Source organism: Osmia lignaria, chromosome 5 (genome assembly GCF_051020975.1).
Source record: "Osmia lignaria lignaria isolate PbOS001 chromosome 5, iyOsmLign1, whole genome shotgun sequence".
Classification (NCBI taxonomy): domain Eukaryota; kingdom Metazoa; phylum Arthropoda; class Insecta; order Hymenoptera; family Megachilidae; genus Osmia; species Osmia lignaria.
In genome coordinates this window covers 8490435-8509190 of record NC_135036.1, presented here as the reverse complement: position 1 = coordinate 8509190, position 18756 = coordinate 8490435, and the positions used below count along the sequence as shown (strand labels likewise).

Sequence of the window (18756 nt, the reverse complement as noted above, 5' to 3'; positions counted from 1 at the left end):
CTCGTTGTATTTATACTTACCCCGTGGATGTCGGATTTGTTCCTTCGGCTAAGAACCGTGTAGTTCTTGAATCTTTTCAATGGACTTACCTTTTTTTTCTCTATGTTCGAATATTCTATTATTGGGCTATTTTCGTGTTTAATCTCCGCGTGTAAAATACCGAATATCAGATTATCAAATAAATTATTCAAGGTAATAAAAAAATAATAGAAAGGAAAACGTTCCGAGGAGATCGTCGCTAGAAAGAAATCCTCGTTAAACGGTTTACTGGAATTTGGTAAATTATTTCTCCCCCCCGTTCTTTTAAAAGAACATTTATATTTGTTCATTCATTCGTGCTTGAAGCGTTGCTCGAAGGAAGAACAAGGAAGGAAAGAAGAAAACTGTTGAAGTGCAATTTCTATTCGTCGCTTGTTTTTCCCGGAGGAAAAAAGGAAATGGTCTGACTGCGTGTAAAACAGAAGGAAAATTGCGTACAGATCGTTAGCAAATGCGACTTAACAGCACGATAATGATGCCGTCGTTCGGCGAACATCTACGAGATTTCCATTTGATTATTTACCTCTGCTTATATACTGCACAGACCAAGTGATTGCTTTAATAATTTAAAAATTTTGCAGTACGGAATATGAAGACGAAACAAGGACATTTCTATGCTAATTGAAGGAAAATTAATAAATTAACAGAGATGGTAACAGAAAAAGTGAAGAACTTTTGAAAATAAAGGATCTAAATTATCTAGTATTTTAATTGAAATGAATTTGACACAATTTATTATTTGCAATCACATCTTTTATTTTACATACATATAAAACAAGTTTAGCTCCGTTCAACGTAGTTCTACTCTCATCTCCTTTTTCAACCGTTTTCCGTTCCTTTCCCTTTCCGTTTGCGCACTTAAACGTCGCTGTACACACCGGTGAAAACATTTTTTCTGAAAAGGACTCTCGAGAGGTCCTTCACTCGACGTTCTGAAAGTTCTGGACCGTTCTCCTCGCACAATAATAACGATTCCACCCGCACACCTGCTCGCAGGAGAGCCTTCACCTTCTGACAAGTCGACTAATCTCGTCGAATACTACGCCTGACCCATATTCTCCTAACTTGCAGTCTAATAAACTGTTTTTGGAACTTGTGCCCTCTGCTCTCTTTCAGCCATCTTTGCCAAAAAAGGCAAATTTTTTAACTAGGATTTACTGTCAAGAATCTTAGGACTTAAAATTTGAAAACTTGAGGATTTCAGAATTTTAGGATCATGAAATCGTCGAATTTTGGAGTTTTGTAATTTTAGAAATTTAGAATTTTAGAATGGTGGGAGGATCAGTCCATATTTTTGGGAGATTCCAGGTCCACCTTAGCTCCCATTTAGTTACACTACTGTAACATGGAATATTTTCTGAAAAATATCAAGGTAGAAATGTTGAAATACTTATACACGATAACGTACGTACCTGGGTTCACATGGTCTCCACCGATAGAGCCGTCTTATTCTGAAAGTAGATGTAGATCGACAGTTTCACCGCGCTATTCCCACAGCTGATCATTCCGATAGGTGGACTAATTATGTCAAAAGCCTGACGGACACGAGTCCCATGGGAACAAGCGGGACCGTCGACCACAATACCAGCCAGTCGATGTCATTGTGCACCTTGTGCCGATTGTGCTTGTACACGGCCGCTGTTAAAGGGGGCCCTACGGTTTTTATTTCCCGCTGGTGCAGTTTACGAACCCTCCTAGTTTCTGCATTTCTGCCGGGCCCTTCGAACATTTTTCGCGATAAACCAGGAAAAAAGGGGCCCCGCTCCTGATTTAAGCTTTTCCTTATTCTTCGTCGAACCACGCGGATTACGCATGCTACGAACACATGTCGTTTCTTATTATATACCAACTATGTTTTCCTCTTTGGGATTAATCTACAACCGAGGTTAAAAGGTGAACTCAGTTGAATTTCATCATTTCTCTACAACCCCCTCGATAATTCCTTGCTTTCGAAGCTCCAGAGGTGGATCTTTCTAAGAAACGAAAAATTGTCGAATTATCTTGCTATCTAAGCAAAAAAATAGAAAATTATATGACGGTGAATTAGCGAACTATCTTTATTATAAAATAAAAAAAGAAACGGTGACTTTGTTCTTGTGTAACAGACTGTAAAACCCTAAATTCAAGATAAAGCCACGCTCGAACAGATTCCCGCTCGTTTTCCTTCGGCAAGTTATCAGCGTTCACTGGATCCCAGTTGATGTTAAGATAACGAAGGTAAGCGAAGGCAGCGGCAGGCCGAGAGCAGAGATATGTACGGATAGGCCAGGAAGACCGTGGACGAACCTTCTTCGTGTAGTGCAGCCGGGGAAGCGGCTCTGACAGATCCGTTGGCGTGGAATAACGCGTTTACCAGCTCTCTTTGTCTGGCCCGTTTTCGGCCACGACCGCCTCGTGCTACCGTTCCTGTCGTCGATCCTGATCCATTCGACCTTCCAGCTGGAAGGTACAGGTTCGCCTCCAAGTAATTGGATAATTCGTGCCGGAAGACTTTATGGCCCACCGTAGCTGACAAAACATGGTCAAAGAGAACCCTATTAACATAGAGACACTTATGATTAACAGATAGATCAAGAGGGGGAAAGACTAAAACATTTATAAGTGTTTCAAGTAGATATTTCATCTGGATTTAGAAGTATCGAAGAATATAATAACTCAAAGTTAGACGACTATAAGAAAGGTTCAAATTGCCCTATCTGAAGTGTCATCGAGTAGTCACCTTGCGATACCTGAAGAAGGAAAGCACAGTCACCTTTCTCTTAGTTAAGGGGAAGTGTAAGGAAAAGGTATTCTATGTGTTATCCAAGATGGTGGGAGGCTCGATTTCCCCTTAACCAAGAGAAACCTAGGTCACAACCTAGTACATATACAACTAATATTCACGGTCGACACCTTTCAGGATCGTTGTTCAATCTCCTTTGAGCCTCGAGGCAAAAGGTTTGTACATCTGCCGAACAGTCGATCCTTCTCCCCTCGTTACAAATAGACGATCGGAGATGAATCGAGTTGTCAATGGAGGGCCATTAATAACGCTAATAACTGTCGGTAGCACGTATCGTTTTCGGGAAAAGTCGTGGAGGAAGGAAGGGACACGTATCGTACGATGGTTGAAGAGCAAACACAACAAATACTCGAGAGGTTTCATTGTGCCACGGGTCACGAGGACAGTCGATGTTCGACAGGATCCTCATTTTGAAAACATGTCCGCAACAATGAAGCTATTATGACGATAGCTGCTGTTGTCGTTTCTCTTTCCAACGTTTTTCCACGTTTTAGCTTTTCCTTCTTTTACCTGCCGTGTCGGTCAGTTTTGTACACCGTTGACCCTCGTCATATCCTCTCTTAGCTGTCTCAATAAACTAGCGAAGAAAGAGACAGAGATTCTTGTTCTATTCAACGATTTTGCCGACAAAATAAACGACCTATATACTATTCGACATTGAAGTTTTGCACGAGAACGGACCATCTATTCGCATTGATTTGTCGTTCGTAGATTCTTTAGGGAGACGTTTCGAAATTATCTTGTTACCGGCGTAGAAATTTGTCTTCTCCATTTCGAGGTCGGATTTTAGCAACAAGTAGGTACCTGTTATTTCTTTCATGGTAGATCGATGGAGAAATAAGGGTAGGTTGCAGTATTATTTTGAAAGTGACTGAGAAATTTTTGTAAAGATTTTATGGACGGCGGACCATGGAGAGAGTCCCAATTTCATATCATTTTTATTTTCTAAATTTAACACTGTTTCTTCAAAAATTATTCTTCCAATATATGAACCCTTAGGATAATAAAAAAATGATTTAAAATCTGTTAGAGGATAGTGACCGAAGATTTTTGACCGATAGGGTAGATAGATCGGTGGTGTCCTCTTTATCCTCTCGAGCGATTATCCTCGCCGCGTGGTACTCAAGCACTCGAGGCCAAGTGGGCATCCCTTGACTCCTCCCTCTTGGAAGTTGAGCAGCTCGAAATGCTTCCAGGGGTGTCTTGTTCATTCATTCTCCGGAAACACTTCTGCGCAGAGCCGATTGAGACACCAACAAGACCGCCACCGAGACACCAACCGACCACCTTAATCGGTTCACCGTGTCCCGCCACGGAATGCATTCTACCGACTTTACGAGCTGTTTCCACGCTTGTCGCGAAACTCTACCCAACTTTCGGCCACAATCGCGCTAAATTATCCACGGATAATGGACGACGCTTCGAACGTTTCCAACCGTTACATACTTGAAGAATCGGAATTTTTAAAACGAAACAGAAGTAGTAATATTACTTAGAGAAAGAATAAAAGTAAAAAAGTAGAGGATTAACTAATTGGTCGGACGATGTCAGATTAATTGAAGAACAGTCTGTATATTCAAAGCAATTACTAGCTCATCGCTAATTACGACACTAACGGACAGACCATTTAGATTCTAGAAGAAGAAGAATAAAAGTGAAGAAAAAAGAAATGAAGAAGAAGAGGAACAAGAAGTTGGTCGAATGATGAATGTGCGGTCTCAGCCGTCGCGTCAGCGAGGCTCTGTTTCTCGTTTGTAAACGAGCTTCTCTTTTTTCCCTCGAAGCCACCACTTTTACTTCCGTTACCGGTGCCCTATCGACGGAAAGAACGACGTTCGAGCATACTTTATTTATCTAACCATTTATCTTGCCGGGGTAGTCGAGAAATTAGCGAGACAGCAGCGTGAAAAGCGGCTATTATCATCGATTAAATTCGTCGATGGAAATTCCTTGAGCGAAACCGAGCTCGAAAAACAAAAGAACGGTGATCAATTATCGATTAAACGAGATTCGAGCGGGGTACGTGATTCATCATGTTGTCGGTGCTGAGTCTTGCATGCGATGAATCTTTTTCTAGGAAAATGTTGCTAAAGAGAATTTTAATCGCCGCGATTTTCTTTTCGCTGTGTTGAAAGAAAATTCTCAGGAAACTTGATTAAAATCTTCTTGATAGGAAAATGTAGATTACCGATTAACCCCGAGGGATTTCCTTTATTTTTCAATTCATTTGACCTGAAAATTTAAATTAGTAGCAAAATTACCGACTCGAAGGGGTTGATTTAAAATCAAGAAAAATTCGTGAGTTTTAAATGAACTTTTTAATCATTAATACATGGAGCTCGATAAATCAAGGAGGAATGAGCAGTGACACCCTGTAAGAAAGGAACAAACAAAAAACAGCATGGGTGTCGGTAAGCTTGAAAGGGGGGTGAAAGCGGGGAATTGTCGAGCTTCGAATGCCGCTCCTTAACGAGCAATAATAACTCGAGCAAATAGCGCACTGCGAAACGTAGGCAGAGAGAGAATTATAGTTTCATTGTGAGAGTAGTTGCGCACGTGTGTACGTGTTACTGTTTATCTACGAATAGAAGGGGGTACACCTTGATGGCAGGCAATGCAAAGTGTAACCCCGCGAGTATTAGCCATGGGGTGCGCTTTCAAGTGGCCATTCTGACAGAGAGAACGTGTTTTGATATTGTAACGTTTGTATTAAATATCAGTAGGAAGGGTGCTGGAGAACACTAAGCCTCTCGTTTATTAGAACTTCATTAGCTTGTCCCCCTTTGTTACCCTTCTCTATTTTCTATCCTTTTCAAGGTAATATTTCAATCAACCCTACCATGTCTCTCAATAAAAAATAAAAATTTCTTAACTTTTATCAATTTACAAAATTTCATCCAAACAATGTCTCTTTTTTTCATCTGAGAAAAGGTGGTTTATAGACAGATCGGTTTACAAAAATTTCCAGACAGGGCTAATTCGACGTGTCGCGGAGTTACAAGGGAGAGTTACGAGCGTATGCGATTGACGAAAAGAGGGGTAAGGGTAGGGAGTTGGCTCACGGTCGATTGACTTTCGAAAATGATTTTTCGCGTGCAGCTACACCCGATACGAGTGTTCCTTTCATTCAGAAAAAAACCTTTTCTCCGTGGCTGCCTATAACTCACTGCTTTTCGAAAGCGTATAAACGTCTAAACACTGTCATAAATTAAGAACGGATCGGAGCTCAGGAATAAACTCAGGACAAATACGGTCTTCTATTTTCTCGATAATAAAAAACAAAAATATTTGTTTATTTTTGAAATTTTATAGTTATTTTATTACTTAATTTTTGTTCTTGTTGAATTAATTATGTAGAACCAGTAATAATTATATTTAATTGAATTGTAATTTTATGTGATCGAAGATCTATAGTTAACTGTTCTGCTGCAATTTGTTCATTGGATTCAGGATATAATTTTATTTTCGTTCGTCGAAACCAGTAGAGTTGGTACCGCGATCGAGAAACAGATAATCCTCTGAGGTAAACACGGCCGGCAGCCGTGCCGAAGCGTGACCGTGTGTGTATTCGTTCTTGAGGCTTCGACGAATCGGTACACGATCGGAGATTTCTCCAAACCGAAGGTATTTTCATATTCCATCAATTCTTAATGCGCGAAAGGAATTATTAAAAATTCATAATATTATACAAAGTGTTTGGCTAGGAATAAGCATCCTTGCAGGGAGTAGTAGCCTAAAAATTTGATTGAAAATCAACAATAACTTCTATTTGAATTCTAGACGAAAGGCCGTTCACCTCTAAAATATTTGTATATTCTTCTTTATCCAAACACCTATCAATTTATACCGTCTCCTACACCATGATAGATAAAACATCCCCATACCATTATCGATCCTCCTTTATGCTTCGCAGTTGACTGAATACATTGTGCAGGCATTTTTTCATGAGTCGAGAAGCAAATAAGTCGAATTTGAATTTGTCCAGTGTAGCCATTCTTTTTTAATTGTAATTCTTGCACCTCTGGTAAACGCTTCATTTGCAATTAAAATGACAAAAAAGTTGATAATCCAAGTGATTTGGAGTAGAATGATTGGAGGTGTCAAGAAAAATGTTTCATTCTTAGAATTCACCTTCCACTCGTAGTGTCGTGACTTTTTCTTTCCTTCGAACCATAAGTCGCTATCTAGCGGTTTTCACCCCCGAAAAATAAGGGCGTGGCAGCCCTGTGACACGGCGGCTGCTGGAGTATAAAAGATCTGCGAAGAATCCTGACTTTCGAACGGCTCGAATACCACATGTACCTGTGTGTCTGTGTGTATGTGTGTGCGAGCCTTGTCATCGACACAATGAGTCGAAGATTATCTACGATGGGATTCGCTAACGTTATAACGCCTGCAGCCAACCCCCTGCCCGAGCTCGTTCACCCTCTTGGAGAACGACGAGATCCAAGGAGAAAAGAGACCTCTTCTTCTTTTTTCTGCCTCTCCCGACGGCTCTGAAGAGGGACACAGAAAAAAAAAGCGCATGATCTATAATCTATAGGGAGAGAAGTTTATTATTCGTAGAGACACGAGAACGTTTAGAAGGTTTTCGAAGGCGGAGACACGCGAAAATGTGACAAATTTAATTTCGAGGACAGATTTAACTTTTCAAATCTATCTAAATTTGGAATAATTAGAATTATCAAAGATTTTGTAAAATATTTGGATATTAGACAAAATCGTTAATATAGATTATTATTTTTCCGTTCAAAATGTTCTTTCTTTCTTGCAAGAAGGTCCGTAAACCCAGTGTTAAGGGGAGGTTAACATAAATTAACTAGAAAATCGGGTGAAAATAATTCGACGGACAATGGTAATTTTTAATGGATCATCGTGTTTTCATTTCAGGCCACAGCGGAGTGAATCAGCTCGGGGGTGTGTTCGTCGGCGGTAGACCGCTTCCAGATTCAACGAGGCAAAAGATCGTCGAGCTAGCGCATTCTGGCGCTCGACCATGCGACATTTCCAGGATCCTGCAGGTCAGCAATGGTTGCGTCTCAAAGATTCTCGGAAGGTTGGTTGAAATATTGCTCGGTCCAAGTATTCTCCTTCTTTCAGTATCTTTTTTCGAAACATTCTCCGTTCAGTGGTTAAAGATCGAGGAATTAAAAAAATTTCAAGTTTCCATTATCGCAAATGATTCTTTAACTAATTAGACGCAAGAGGAGATAAACCTTAGGTGTACCGCATTGTACCGCAAATTCTTACTATTGCAGGTACTATGAGACCGGTTCTATAAGACCCAGAGCAATCGGTGGCAGTAAACCGCGCGTAGCCACAGCGGAAGTTGTGAACAAGATCTCACTCTACAAAAGCGAGTGTCCTTCCATTTTTGCGTGGGAGATCAGGGACCGTTTGCTTCAAGAAGGTGTCTGTACGAACGATAACATTCCTAGTGTAAGTACCGATCAGTTTCATTAATCCATCAATGATTTCGTTTATCAGTTTATATTTTAACCCTTGAACAGTGAGACCTGGGTCAATCATGGCCGAAAATTAAATGTATAATTTTTAAACGAAAAAGTTTGATATATTGAAGATTTAGAAAATAAAAATGATGAGATACGCGATTAAATTAAAATCGGAGCTCTCTCCATGGTCCGCCGTCCGAGGGTTACTCGTTTACTAAAAGAACAGAAGCGTATAAATAAATTTTCGCTTTCGAAATATAAATGAAATGGTAGAATATTTATCAAAATCAGTTTGACGAAAAATCATAGTCCAGATAAAACACGTAACAGAATGGTTAATGATGTAGGGAACGTTATTCGTGTCGTTCCGTTTATACAGAGATTTCATCGACTCCCATAAACACTCCCCATAGTCACCTAGCAGAAAACTGATCTTCATTCCTCCCCCGTCTCTGCTATCTATGCAAATGTGATTGTATTTTGCACGCGTACAGAAAGCCCCGGTGTCGACAATACGCTCTGTCGCTTACGACCTCCATCCCAGGAAAGTCGAGCTCCATTACGCGTGTTTTGCGACATGCTTTATAAACCCCGTTGTCCTTGTTACCCTGAGAAACATCATCGTGATTCAACCCACCCGTTTTTCTGCACTTTCATTCAATGTTCCGTTTAATGCGAAACGCGTGCAACCGTGTATCATTTGTGCAAATACAACCGTGTAATCGCTTATTTATTGCATAATGAAATATTACAATGGGAACGAAGGGTAAATGTTATTCTACGCGATGTGTAATTGTTTATTTATCTCATAACTCGAACACCAGGATGCATTCGAGTGCAAGCTTAATATTTCAAGTAAAAATAAAAATACAATATAACATTTGCCATTAAATGAATTTATAATGTATAAAATGTAGCATTCGGTAAAAAATATTCATCTCGCAAAGGATCTATAGGAATACAAAGTAGGGTGGGGTATGGATAAACGAAGAAGGTTCAACAGATAAAGGAATCAATTAAGAAATTGCAAAGGATGGAAAGGGGAATATAACGCACGGATCAAAAGGAAATTTCCCTTTTTTCTGCTCGATCTCGAAGACTTACACTCCACCCACTAATACGTTCAGAGTTCGCGACGGGGTTGCTTCTCATGGTGGTCCCTCGTTGCCATGGATATTTGCATGCGTCCAATAAACGGTGGCTAAGGGGCTCTCGACTCTTGCTCAGGGTAAAAAGTAAAAGAGGGTCGCTAAATTCTCTTTTCCTCTTGCCGACCTTCTTCTTACTCCACCCTCTTCCTTTTTTCCTTCCTCTTTCTTTCCATCGCGCCTCCGTAATGGCCTCGACACCATCGTACCTACACCATCCTCCTACGCCCAGATGCTTCGACAGAAAATTCCGAGAGAAAGGGATAACTCGGGGATCACGAGCGTTTTTATCGTCATGGGGAAATACCGAATGTCAACTGTCTTCGATATAAATAGTAATTTTAGAAAAAGAATTAAAATTTCAGATAATCTTGTTCCGCTTACACATAATGAATAATAATTCCGAATCGGTGATTAGTCAATTAACGAAAACGGTGAACGTAACGATTTAACGCTTTAACAAATTACACGGGGTGGGCCAAGGGTCGGTGGGAGCCTGGAGGCCGAAAGGAGGATCAAAGCTTGCCGCACAAAGTAAGTATAATCCCAGGGCCGCGTTTGAACATCCTGCAAGAGCTTCTGAACTTGTTGTGGCGAAGATTAACGTTTCTTTAATGGCCCGTGTAATATTCCATTATGTACAGTTCGGCCGAGAATTATTGCGTCGACGTCGGGGGCACGGAGTCTCGGGGAAAGGGTTCGCGAACAAACCGGATCGACCGAATGGCGAAATAAAAGGAAAATCACGAGGAAAGCAATTTCTCTTTTGCTGGATTCCCTGCAATAACGATACCTTGGATGTACCTCCGAAGAATATTGTTCTTCGAAACTTTCGGTTTCATACTTTGTTGCTCTTCAGAAGAGAGGGAAATTTAGAAAATTTTCTTATACTTTGTTGACAATAATTTTAGGAAAAATTGTTTTAAGAAACGCAACGAATGCTCTTAGTTTTCTGGCTGGATAAGAATTGAAATCGATTTCGAAAGGTCGCTATCGTACGAACGTCCGTACATTTCCTTTCTTCCACGTTGTATCCTTTCCTCGGCACGTCGAAAACTCGTAGTTCAACGTGAAGAAGAACGGGCGAGAAAAAGAAAGGGGGACGGCGAGGGCGGACGTATTCGAAGCGGGTCGCGGTGATTGAGGGAAATTTCATTATTCTCAGACATTACCCCCGTTATTGTAATGCCATCAAATTGGACACGCTTCGTACACCCCCGTAAAACGGCCGGAATATTCTTGAATATCCGAAGCTGAAGCTTGCTCTCGCTCGAAAGAATGCGGGAACGATGCTTGATGCATCGCGAATCTTTCCTCCTCTACCACTCGAGCGATCGCGAATTTTTCCTCTGATCAGTTTTGATTCCCTATCGGGGTCCAACCTTTTCCTCCTTTGTTTCCAGGAATTTTTCAATATCTTGCGAATAATCGAAATCGTTGAAATTGTTGTTTTAGCTATTGTAAAAAATTACATTGTTTCTTCATTATCATTATTCTGTTCATCTTTGTAAAATTCAGTTATTAATTTTGAACAAATTTTCGAAAGCCAAATAAGGGATGATTGGTTCAATGGCAAATTAGAAATTTTGTCAAATTAATAAGAAAAATCCTTTTTCTTCTTTTTGTAATAAAGATAGTCATAGTATGTTTCGATGGCGAAAGAATGTGCAATTAATCCGGGTTGTATCGAAAGAAGGAAAACAGTATTTTCCGAGCTTTGAGAAGAGCCGCGTGAACGATCGAATGGACAATGATTTGACAAACCCGAAACGGGTGCAGGACGTGGCGTCGCTTTCGAAATGTCCTGTGAAGCTCTAGCTATCCGTTTCGTCGTCGAATGCCGTTTCAGTCCCCGGTCGGATTTGAATCTGGCACCCGGCGTGGCGGACGCGTTATTGGTTTACTCGCACCACTGATTCCGGAATACTGGCAGTGGTTCTCAGCCAATTTTCAACGACACAAAGAAAAAATCTTTTGATTCATTTCAATTTTATCTGGTTATATTCATATAGTATTTTTTTGAAAAACAGAGACGTTTTTGTCCAAGCTTTATTTCTATCAATTTGCAATTATTGTGCAGTATTATTGTGCAGTGATGCAATTATAACGTGTCTACTGTGCTGTGACATTTAACATCCTAATAAACAATTCAATATATTCTCTTTAAAATAAAATGATTAACGATCAGACGATATATACTGGAAAATGATGCTGTAAATTGAGAGAGAACCACTGTCAAACGAGATCACATTCGTTGAGCTGGCCAGCCTGACCGCGATCGTTCTTTCCGGGAGTTGACATTGATGTCTCACCCCCAATGAACACTTCGAAATTACGAGTGGTTGCTGTATACTTCGATCTCTATCCACTGTCAAAACTTGACATTTTGTATTAAAGTTAAAAAAAAAAAAAATGAATCATTAACTTCGTTACAGTATCAATTCCACCAAAGTCGAAGAAGAAAGTCGATCAAAGAATTTCCTTCTAAATTGTCTTTCATTAACTTTGGAAAGTTCAAGGGGTTGATTCGAGTGTCCAAATGACAGGATTACTGACATTTCCCCAGATACTGACCACATGCCATTCACGCTAACCTTGTATACTCTCGTTCGCTGACTTAGGGGTGGAAAATCACGAGTGTCACAAGGGAGTTGAATCAGGGGTAGCACGATTTCCTGTGGTGACCAAGCGTGTCCCTGTAATTAATAGTCCACCACTGTGAATGGATCCTCTCAGGGTCGCGTTTGCACGTTGTTTTCACATGGTACAGCAAACCTGATGACCGTTTGAACGACCAATCGTCTCTATTAGCACCCTAGTCATGTCTGCTATTCGGTAATCTACCTATCATAGCAGGAAGATATCTGATATCGAATACTATACAAATTTAGTATTATTTTTGTTATTAATGAGTTTAACATTAGCAATTTTCTTAATGATCCAGCTCATCGCAAATCCTTGATTTCTAAATGAATATTAAGGCAAGAAAAAAAAAAAAAAGAAAAATACCACGAGGACAGGAATGTCTGTTGGAACATGTGACAACCGCGTCCCCCAGATGTACGTAACCGCAGCAATGCCAAGAGAGAAAGAAGTGTTAGGGATGGGATGGGTGGGTGGTGGAAAGGGGTGGGATCTTACCGGTAGAAGAGGCAAAGTAATGGATGGCTGGTGGAACCCGAGGCGAGTGAATTGTTGGCCCCTGTACGTCCGCCTTGGAGACACCCTCGGCTTGCCCTGTCCGCGTAAATCAATGCACCCCTTCGTCCTCTCGTGTTACCAACCCCTCCTTGCTGGCTGGTGCCACGAGCAACCCCTCCTATCCGTGTTCCTCTCACGGAGGAACGGCTGCAGCCATCGTCTTGAGCTCTAGACCGACCCGGACTCGGTGGTCGAGGGTTGGCGAGGGTGTCGGAGACGTCCGGCTACTGCATTATGTATTTCTCAGCGAACCACCCCTCCTCCTTTTTCATCCCCTTGGTCCAGCATTTCTTCCTTCTATCCTCTCTTCGTTACGCTTTCCCTTATTTCCATGGGCTATCCTTTATCGCCACGTCGCTCCGCTCTTTTTCTTCCACGCGAGCCGACGAGACTCGACGCGACGCGACGCGAGGCGTCCCTTTTAATCACCGAACCGTCGCCGTCGTACCCGCTGGACGTTGCTCTTATGGAATTAATTTCTTGCCCTGGAACTTACTCCAACCGAACACTTGCAATATGTTTTCGATGAACTTTATTTAAGATATTTCATATTTTACAAAAATATGATGAAATAACATTTGTAATTTAGCCTGTTCAAAATTAAAATACAGGAGACGTATTAAGAAATATGTTTTTGCAATATTTCGTCAGTGAAATCTCGTTAAACATTTTCGAATTGAGGTGTCCTTTCGAGGAGAGATCGAACGAGGCTTCGAACGAGTTGACGATACATCTCGAAGCCTTCGTTCGTCGAAGGATACCTCTGTCGAAGCAGTTAACGTCACTTTAACCGCCGAGTGGGCCGGCAACCTTATACCGAACTGTTCGTCGCCGTTCAAGTTCAACCACCGTGTGGCGGCTGTCCCGTTCAATCAGAGAGGATCGGATCCACCTCCATGCATAAACGAGCGTGTGTCATCTCGAAGACGAGCGTACAGCCAAAGGATATCGGGTAACCGATTGACCGATTGTCTTCAACGTTTTCCTCTTAAGGAGGCTATCAGGCACTTTGATCTTCTCTGGCCAGTTTTTACGAAACTGGTCCTCTGCATCCTTCCCCCGTCTGTTCTGCTTCGTTAAGAAATTTCGCAAAGTTCATATCATGAAATTCAATGTAACAAAATTTTTTAACCCTTTCGTAATATCTTCAACAATTCTTTTTGAAGAAAGCAACAGAAATACCACCTGTTATTAGAAGATATGTACGTAATCCAGAATATGTTGCACGCAACATACGGTACCCTCGATGGAAAATCTCTGAATTACTGGAGGTCTGATCGTTGGAATCCAAGTAGGAGGTGGCGAGGGGTAGCTGGTGATGCGTTCTCCACGGTGCGTGCAGGAGGCAATAACGTGCGACGCGTGGCGTCCTAGCCGCCCCTGTATTACTCTATGGAACCCCCTGCCGCGTTCTAGAATACAGCATCCCTTCTTCTACCTCCACACCAGCACCCCGTTAGACGTCTTCGAACCAGCCCCTATACCGCCGCCAAAAACTACCCCTACGTCGTTCCAGATTAAAAGCTGTGATTATACGTGGCATCAGGCATCCAACGCTCGACGATCTTTCGTCGAGTACAGAGAGAGAGATGGCCTTTCATTTCGTTGTTGTTTTAAGGTGCGTTTTAAATTGCGAATGCCATGCATTTCTCGACTTCTATTTAAATGCTATTCGTATCTCATCCCTCGTTCTTTTAGATCCCTATGGTTATACGTCTCGTTGTTCAGTTAAAAAAAAACAGAATTACTTAAAATATTTTAGAAGTTTATTCGCCAATCATTTTGCATTATCTTACCTCTGCCATGATTTTCTTGGAGGCACAATTGGTGGCATGTACGACCGAAGCAAAGGCTCAGCCAAGTTTCTTGGGTGGCTCGAACGATAAATCAAACTAGCGACGATAACTCGTGGAATAATGGCTTACTAGATAACGATACACGAGAAAGGATCGTCTTCGTTGCCTAGAATTGCTTCCCACCTCCTTTCGTGGCTCGTTTTCGACCAGCCGATTCATTTATATCGTGGCAATTCAACTGTCGGCTCATTATCGAATCCTCCATTAAGGATTCTCTAACATAACTATTTAAATTGACGATTAAATTCATGATCATTCTCAATATCTTACCTAAAAATTGTCGAAATTATTTTCGGAATTTCAATCAATTTCAAGCTCCATAGTTTTAGAAATTTGATAATCTAAGATCAAGCAAAGGCGAGTAGCTACTAATAGAGCTGTCACGAATACAATTGCATCTTTTTTTCTCTCCTTCGACTTGATCCAGACAGGATTTCCCACGCGGTATGGGGTAGCTAGAGCACCATAGAGGGTGCAAGATTTATATTGCAAATCGGCGTATCGACGCGTGGCGGTGCCGATTCACCCTAAGCGTTCGAATTCGTTGCAATTGCAATTGGGAATAATCACCGAAAAATTACCAGGTTTTTCATGTTTTAGTTTTCGTGGGAGCGTTGCTCGCTCCCTTTTATGCGTAACATCGCCAATTTACCGTAGAATAAAAATACAAAAAATTCTGCAAGAGCAGAATCTCTCGACAGAAAATTAACCGCCATGTAAGGACACTTGTATAGATCACCTCTTGAATGCGAAACACATGTACATATTACGGCACGATAAGGGACGTGTTTGAGGCAATGGTTAAATCATTATGTCATCGAGTGTCGAAGAACGGAAACCGCATGACACGATATACTCTTGTTACGTGACGATGTATGGATCCAGAAATCGCGTAACCTGTGATTTAGGTGCTTGCACGACACTCGCTCGTGCTTATCCCGCAGAGGGGTGACTTAATGACAGCTTGTATGACATTTTGCCTTGCAATGTTCTCGTGTCTGCGTGCACTCGAGATGCGGTTAGCACGTGTCTCATCTCGTATGGCAAATAAGCGGGAAACGGAGAAAATATAGCGAGAAGGATGATTTTATTCGATCGCGTTCATTCTTTTTCACCATTCGAATCATGATAAAATAAAATGTTTGCTAATTTCTATAAATTTTTATTTAGCTTTAGATTTGTTGAAAGCGTCAAGTGTTAGAATTTTGAAATTTTTTAAATTTATAAATTTTGAATCTTAGAATCATAGAATCATAGAATAACTAGGGGGGCAGGTCCACCCTAGCCAGAACTATTATTATCTTTTATCGAGGATACTGTTTAGCATGTCTGTTTATGGTAGTGCAATTTTTACGAGTGCTTATCCGCGGTAGTCGCGTATTTCCTGTGCTCGTTCTCCCCTTCGTCCCTGCCACCCTCTCTGCTGAGTGTATTAAGCGAGAAGAGCGGAAGAAGCGAAGGGTGCGATTCTCTCCTTCTTCCTTCTCTATTCAGTCCACTTCCGTTATTATGGGGTCTGAACGAGCCCCGTACAACGTGGCGGTTTATTATCACGAAAACATCCTGAAATAGTAGTTCAGCCCACGTGGTCAACGACACTTTACGAGGGTTATTTAAAAGTCATGAAAGTGTCGCCAGTTCGACACTTTGGTAGTTTCCTGTTTTCAACATTCATGGATACTCCCCCACGTAGCAAGAAATTTCCCTGATTGAAATAAATATTTTAATAGTTATAGTTTTGCAAAAATATTTCTCGCTCTATTTTTACATTCGATTTAAAAAATCGAAAAAGAATGTGTCTTCTATCAGATTAGAAATCTAATACCTACAACAATACGACCATTGAAGTACACTGATAATCTGGATGATCCATATTATCATCGAATGATCATCGTGGCGTTATCAAATCGCTTAAAAGGCATCACACGAGGATAATATTATGACGTCTCTATCCGTTCGACGGATAGGCACCCTTTTCGAAGATCGACCACCCTCGGTCTCTTCACGGTCCATGCTAATTTCATCGATCCGTTGGATTCTTCTTGGTCCTAGGCGTGTTTCGAACAACCCCCGCGCCGCGTGTCGTCCTTTATACGAATCGCACGGGCTATAAGGATAATATCTAGCACCCTCTTTATGTCAATCGCGTATTATGTCGCGATACGGTTAAAAACGTGTCGAGATTCCTATTGTCAATGATACGCCGATGAAACGCACGTGTTTGTTATTTCTTTCGAATTTGGATACCTAATCGCGTTTTACCACTTGGAATGGTAAATTATTTATTTCTCGAGTAATTTTAATTTATCAATCACAAGGATTGTAAAAACATATTAGGGAGTAGGGTAGTGGTTGAAAACAGATCAATCACAGGCTGATTGACAAATGCAAAACTCTTTTCTTCGGAATGTACGCGACACTCGACGAAAGCGCGCTATTGTGGGATCGATTTCTAGTAGGCGACGCGATTGTCACGGTAACGAGGAGGGTGAGACAGGGCGCAAATGTCGCCGATATTTGCGGTCGACGTCAATCAAAAAACGGTCAAACAGCCAGGACACTCGATGTCACAGCAGAGTTTGGAATTGTTGTTTGACTGGCACCGGTTCTTTGGAACCTACGGCTTTGTCAACGAGTACCTTCTTGCCGCAACGACTTTTCATTGTGACCAGCTTCCGACATCGAGTCACTTTACCATTTCTATACAAGGTGTCCCGAATTTTTCCTGACTAAACGCGGTTGCTTGTTCTATAAATTAGAATCAAATAGAGTGCCCTATATATTGTAGTATTTTTTTTTATTAACTTCACGAAGATGAGTATATTTCTTTTTTAAATTACAAAGTCGTAGACCATCGTGACGTCGAAGGACATAGAAGAGATATCGAAGAAGAGTATATATGTATCAGAACGACGTCTGTTTCGTGTTTCGAATGTGTTGGACTCGCTGGTGCACCGAGGGAGATGACACTGCTCCGCTCGTGGGTCCGAGATGTCAGCTCTTTTCAACGCTGTGGGACTGTGACATCGGGTCTAACAAACCATGGGGAACGAAAATCTCCCATGGCCGATCCGAGAACTCCTCGCTAATCCTGGACACGCAATTTCTCGTCTCTGCCTTCCACTACGTTCTCTCTCCCTCTTTTCCTTTTCCTATCCGATAAAATAGATAGACGATCTAATATTTTTATTTTTCAATATTCAGAACGTTCCTTAGAGTAGCTACGAAATTTCAAACCATAATCTCTTCCTCCCTTCCAATGAATATACAATTACTCCCGCCTATTAAAAGTCAAAAGTGAGGAATTTTTAATGCTCCCTGGCGAAAACTTCGGCCAAGCATGCCTCGCGAATAGCAGGGAAATATATGGAAGAGTAGAGAATAAATTGCAGAACTATCGGCAGCAGGGGAACGTACTGCTTTAGTTCGTAGGAATTCTTTTACGACTTGGCTGGGATTTATACAGGAACTGTAAGTGACAGAACCGACGGGAGTAGCTTATGACTGCAGGGGATAAATAAAAGATACGATGCTGAGGTGTAGCTAATGTACACCACAATTTTATAGTTGAAATTATTGAAAATATTTTGGTATTTATTGAAAAATTCAGTCTTTTAATAGGGGGCTGATACTCAGCTATTAAAACTGCTAATGAATTCAATTAATATATAATTAGAATCCAGAATATATAAAAATAGTTTGAACGTTTCTAAAAAGGAAATTCCTAGGGAGGAGCCAGGTAGTGATTACTCCCTCCGTTTGAATATATCTTTGAAAAATTCATTCGAGAACTTATTTATATCTCTAATAATTGCGATTGCCGATCGGCGGAAGATAGCTACTTGCGTACACATGTTTCTCAGTGAATTGTAAGTACCGCAGACGCGCGAGTGCGTACTTGGCTTGCCAGAAGCCAAAGTCCCCTTGGAGTGACGCGAGACGGATATAATTGAAGGCAGAGGTAATTAACTCCCTCGTGGAACACACGCCGCTCACCGCATCGTTTTAATTACCGCTCTCATCGCATTTCATCGGGCAGAAGCGTTCTCCTACGCCTCTCTCCGACTTACCTTCCACCCCTCCTACATTTCGTATTTATAATAAATCCGAATCAGTGGAGGACGCCTCTCGAGGCAACCAGCAATCTCCTAAAGGCGTCCTTCCTGTGCTAAATGCGATTGGAAACAAGCCAGTGTCTGTTTCTTTTGTACCACTCTCTGTTCGCGAGATTCCTCTTGAGGAAATGTAGGATGATGGTAAAGCAAATGTAACGTCTA

At 41.3% G+C, this 18756-nt stretch overlaps 1 protein-coding gene across 10 annotated transcripts in view; it reads left to right on the top strand.

Annotated features, from left to right (window-relative positions):
- Positions 1-18756, top strand: part of LOC117605004 (paired box protein Pax-6) — a 74312-nt gene that overhangs the window by 30533 nt on the left and 25023 nt on the right. For 9 of the 10 annotated variants that reach the window (XM_076688421.1, XM_076688423.1, XM_076688415.1 and 6 more), the window contains 2 exons: positions 7712-7877; positions 8080-8260. In XM_076688421.1, the coding sequence (XP_076544536.1) occupies positions 7712-7877; positions 8080-8260 (347 nt within the window). Of the gene's footprint in view, positions 1-7671; positions 7878-8079; positions 8261-18756 lie in introns of those variants that run through there. The other variant, XM_076688413.1, reaches the window with a different exon arrangement.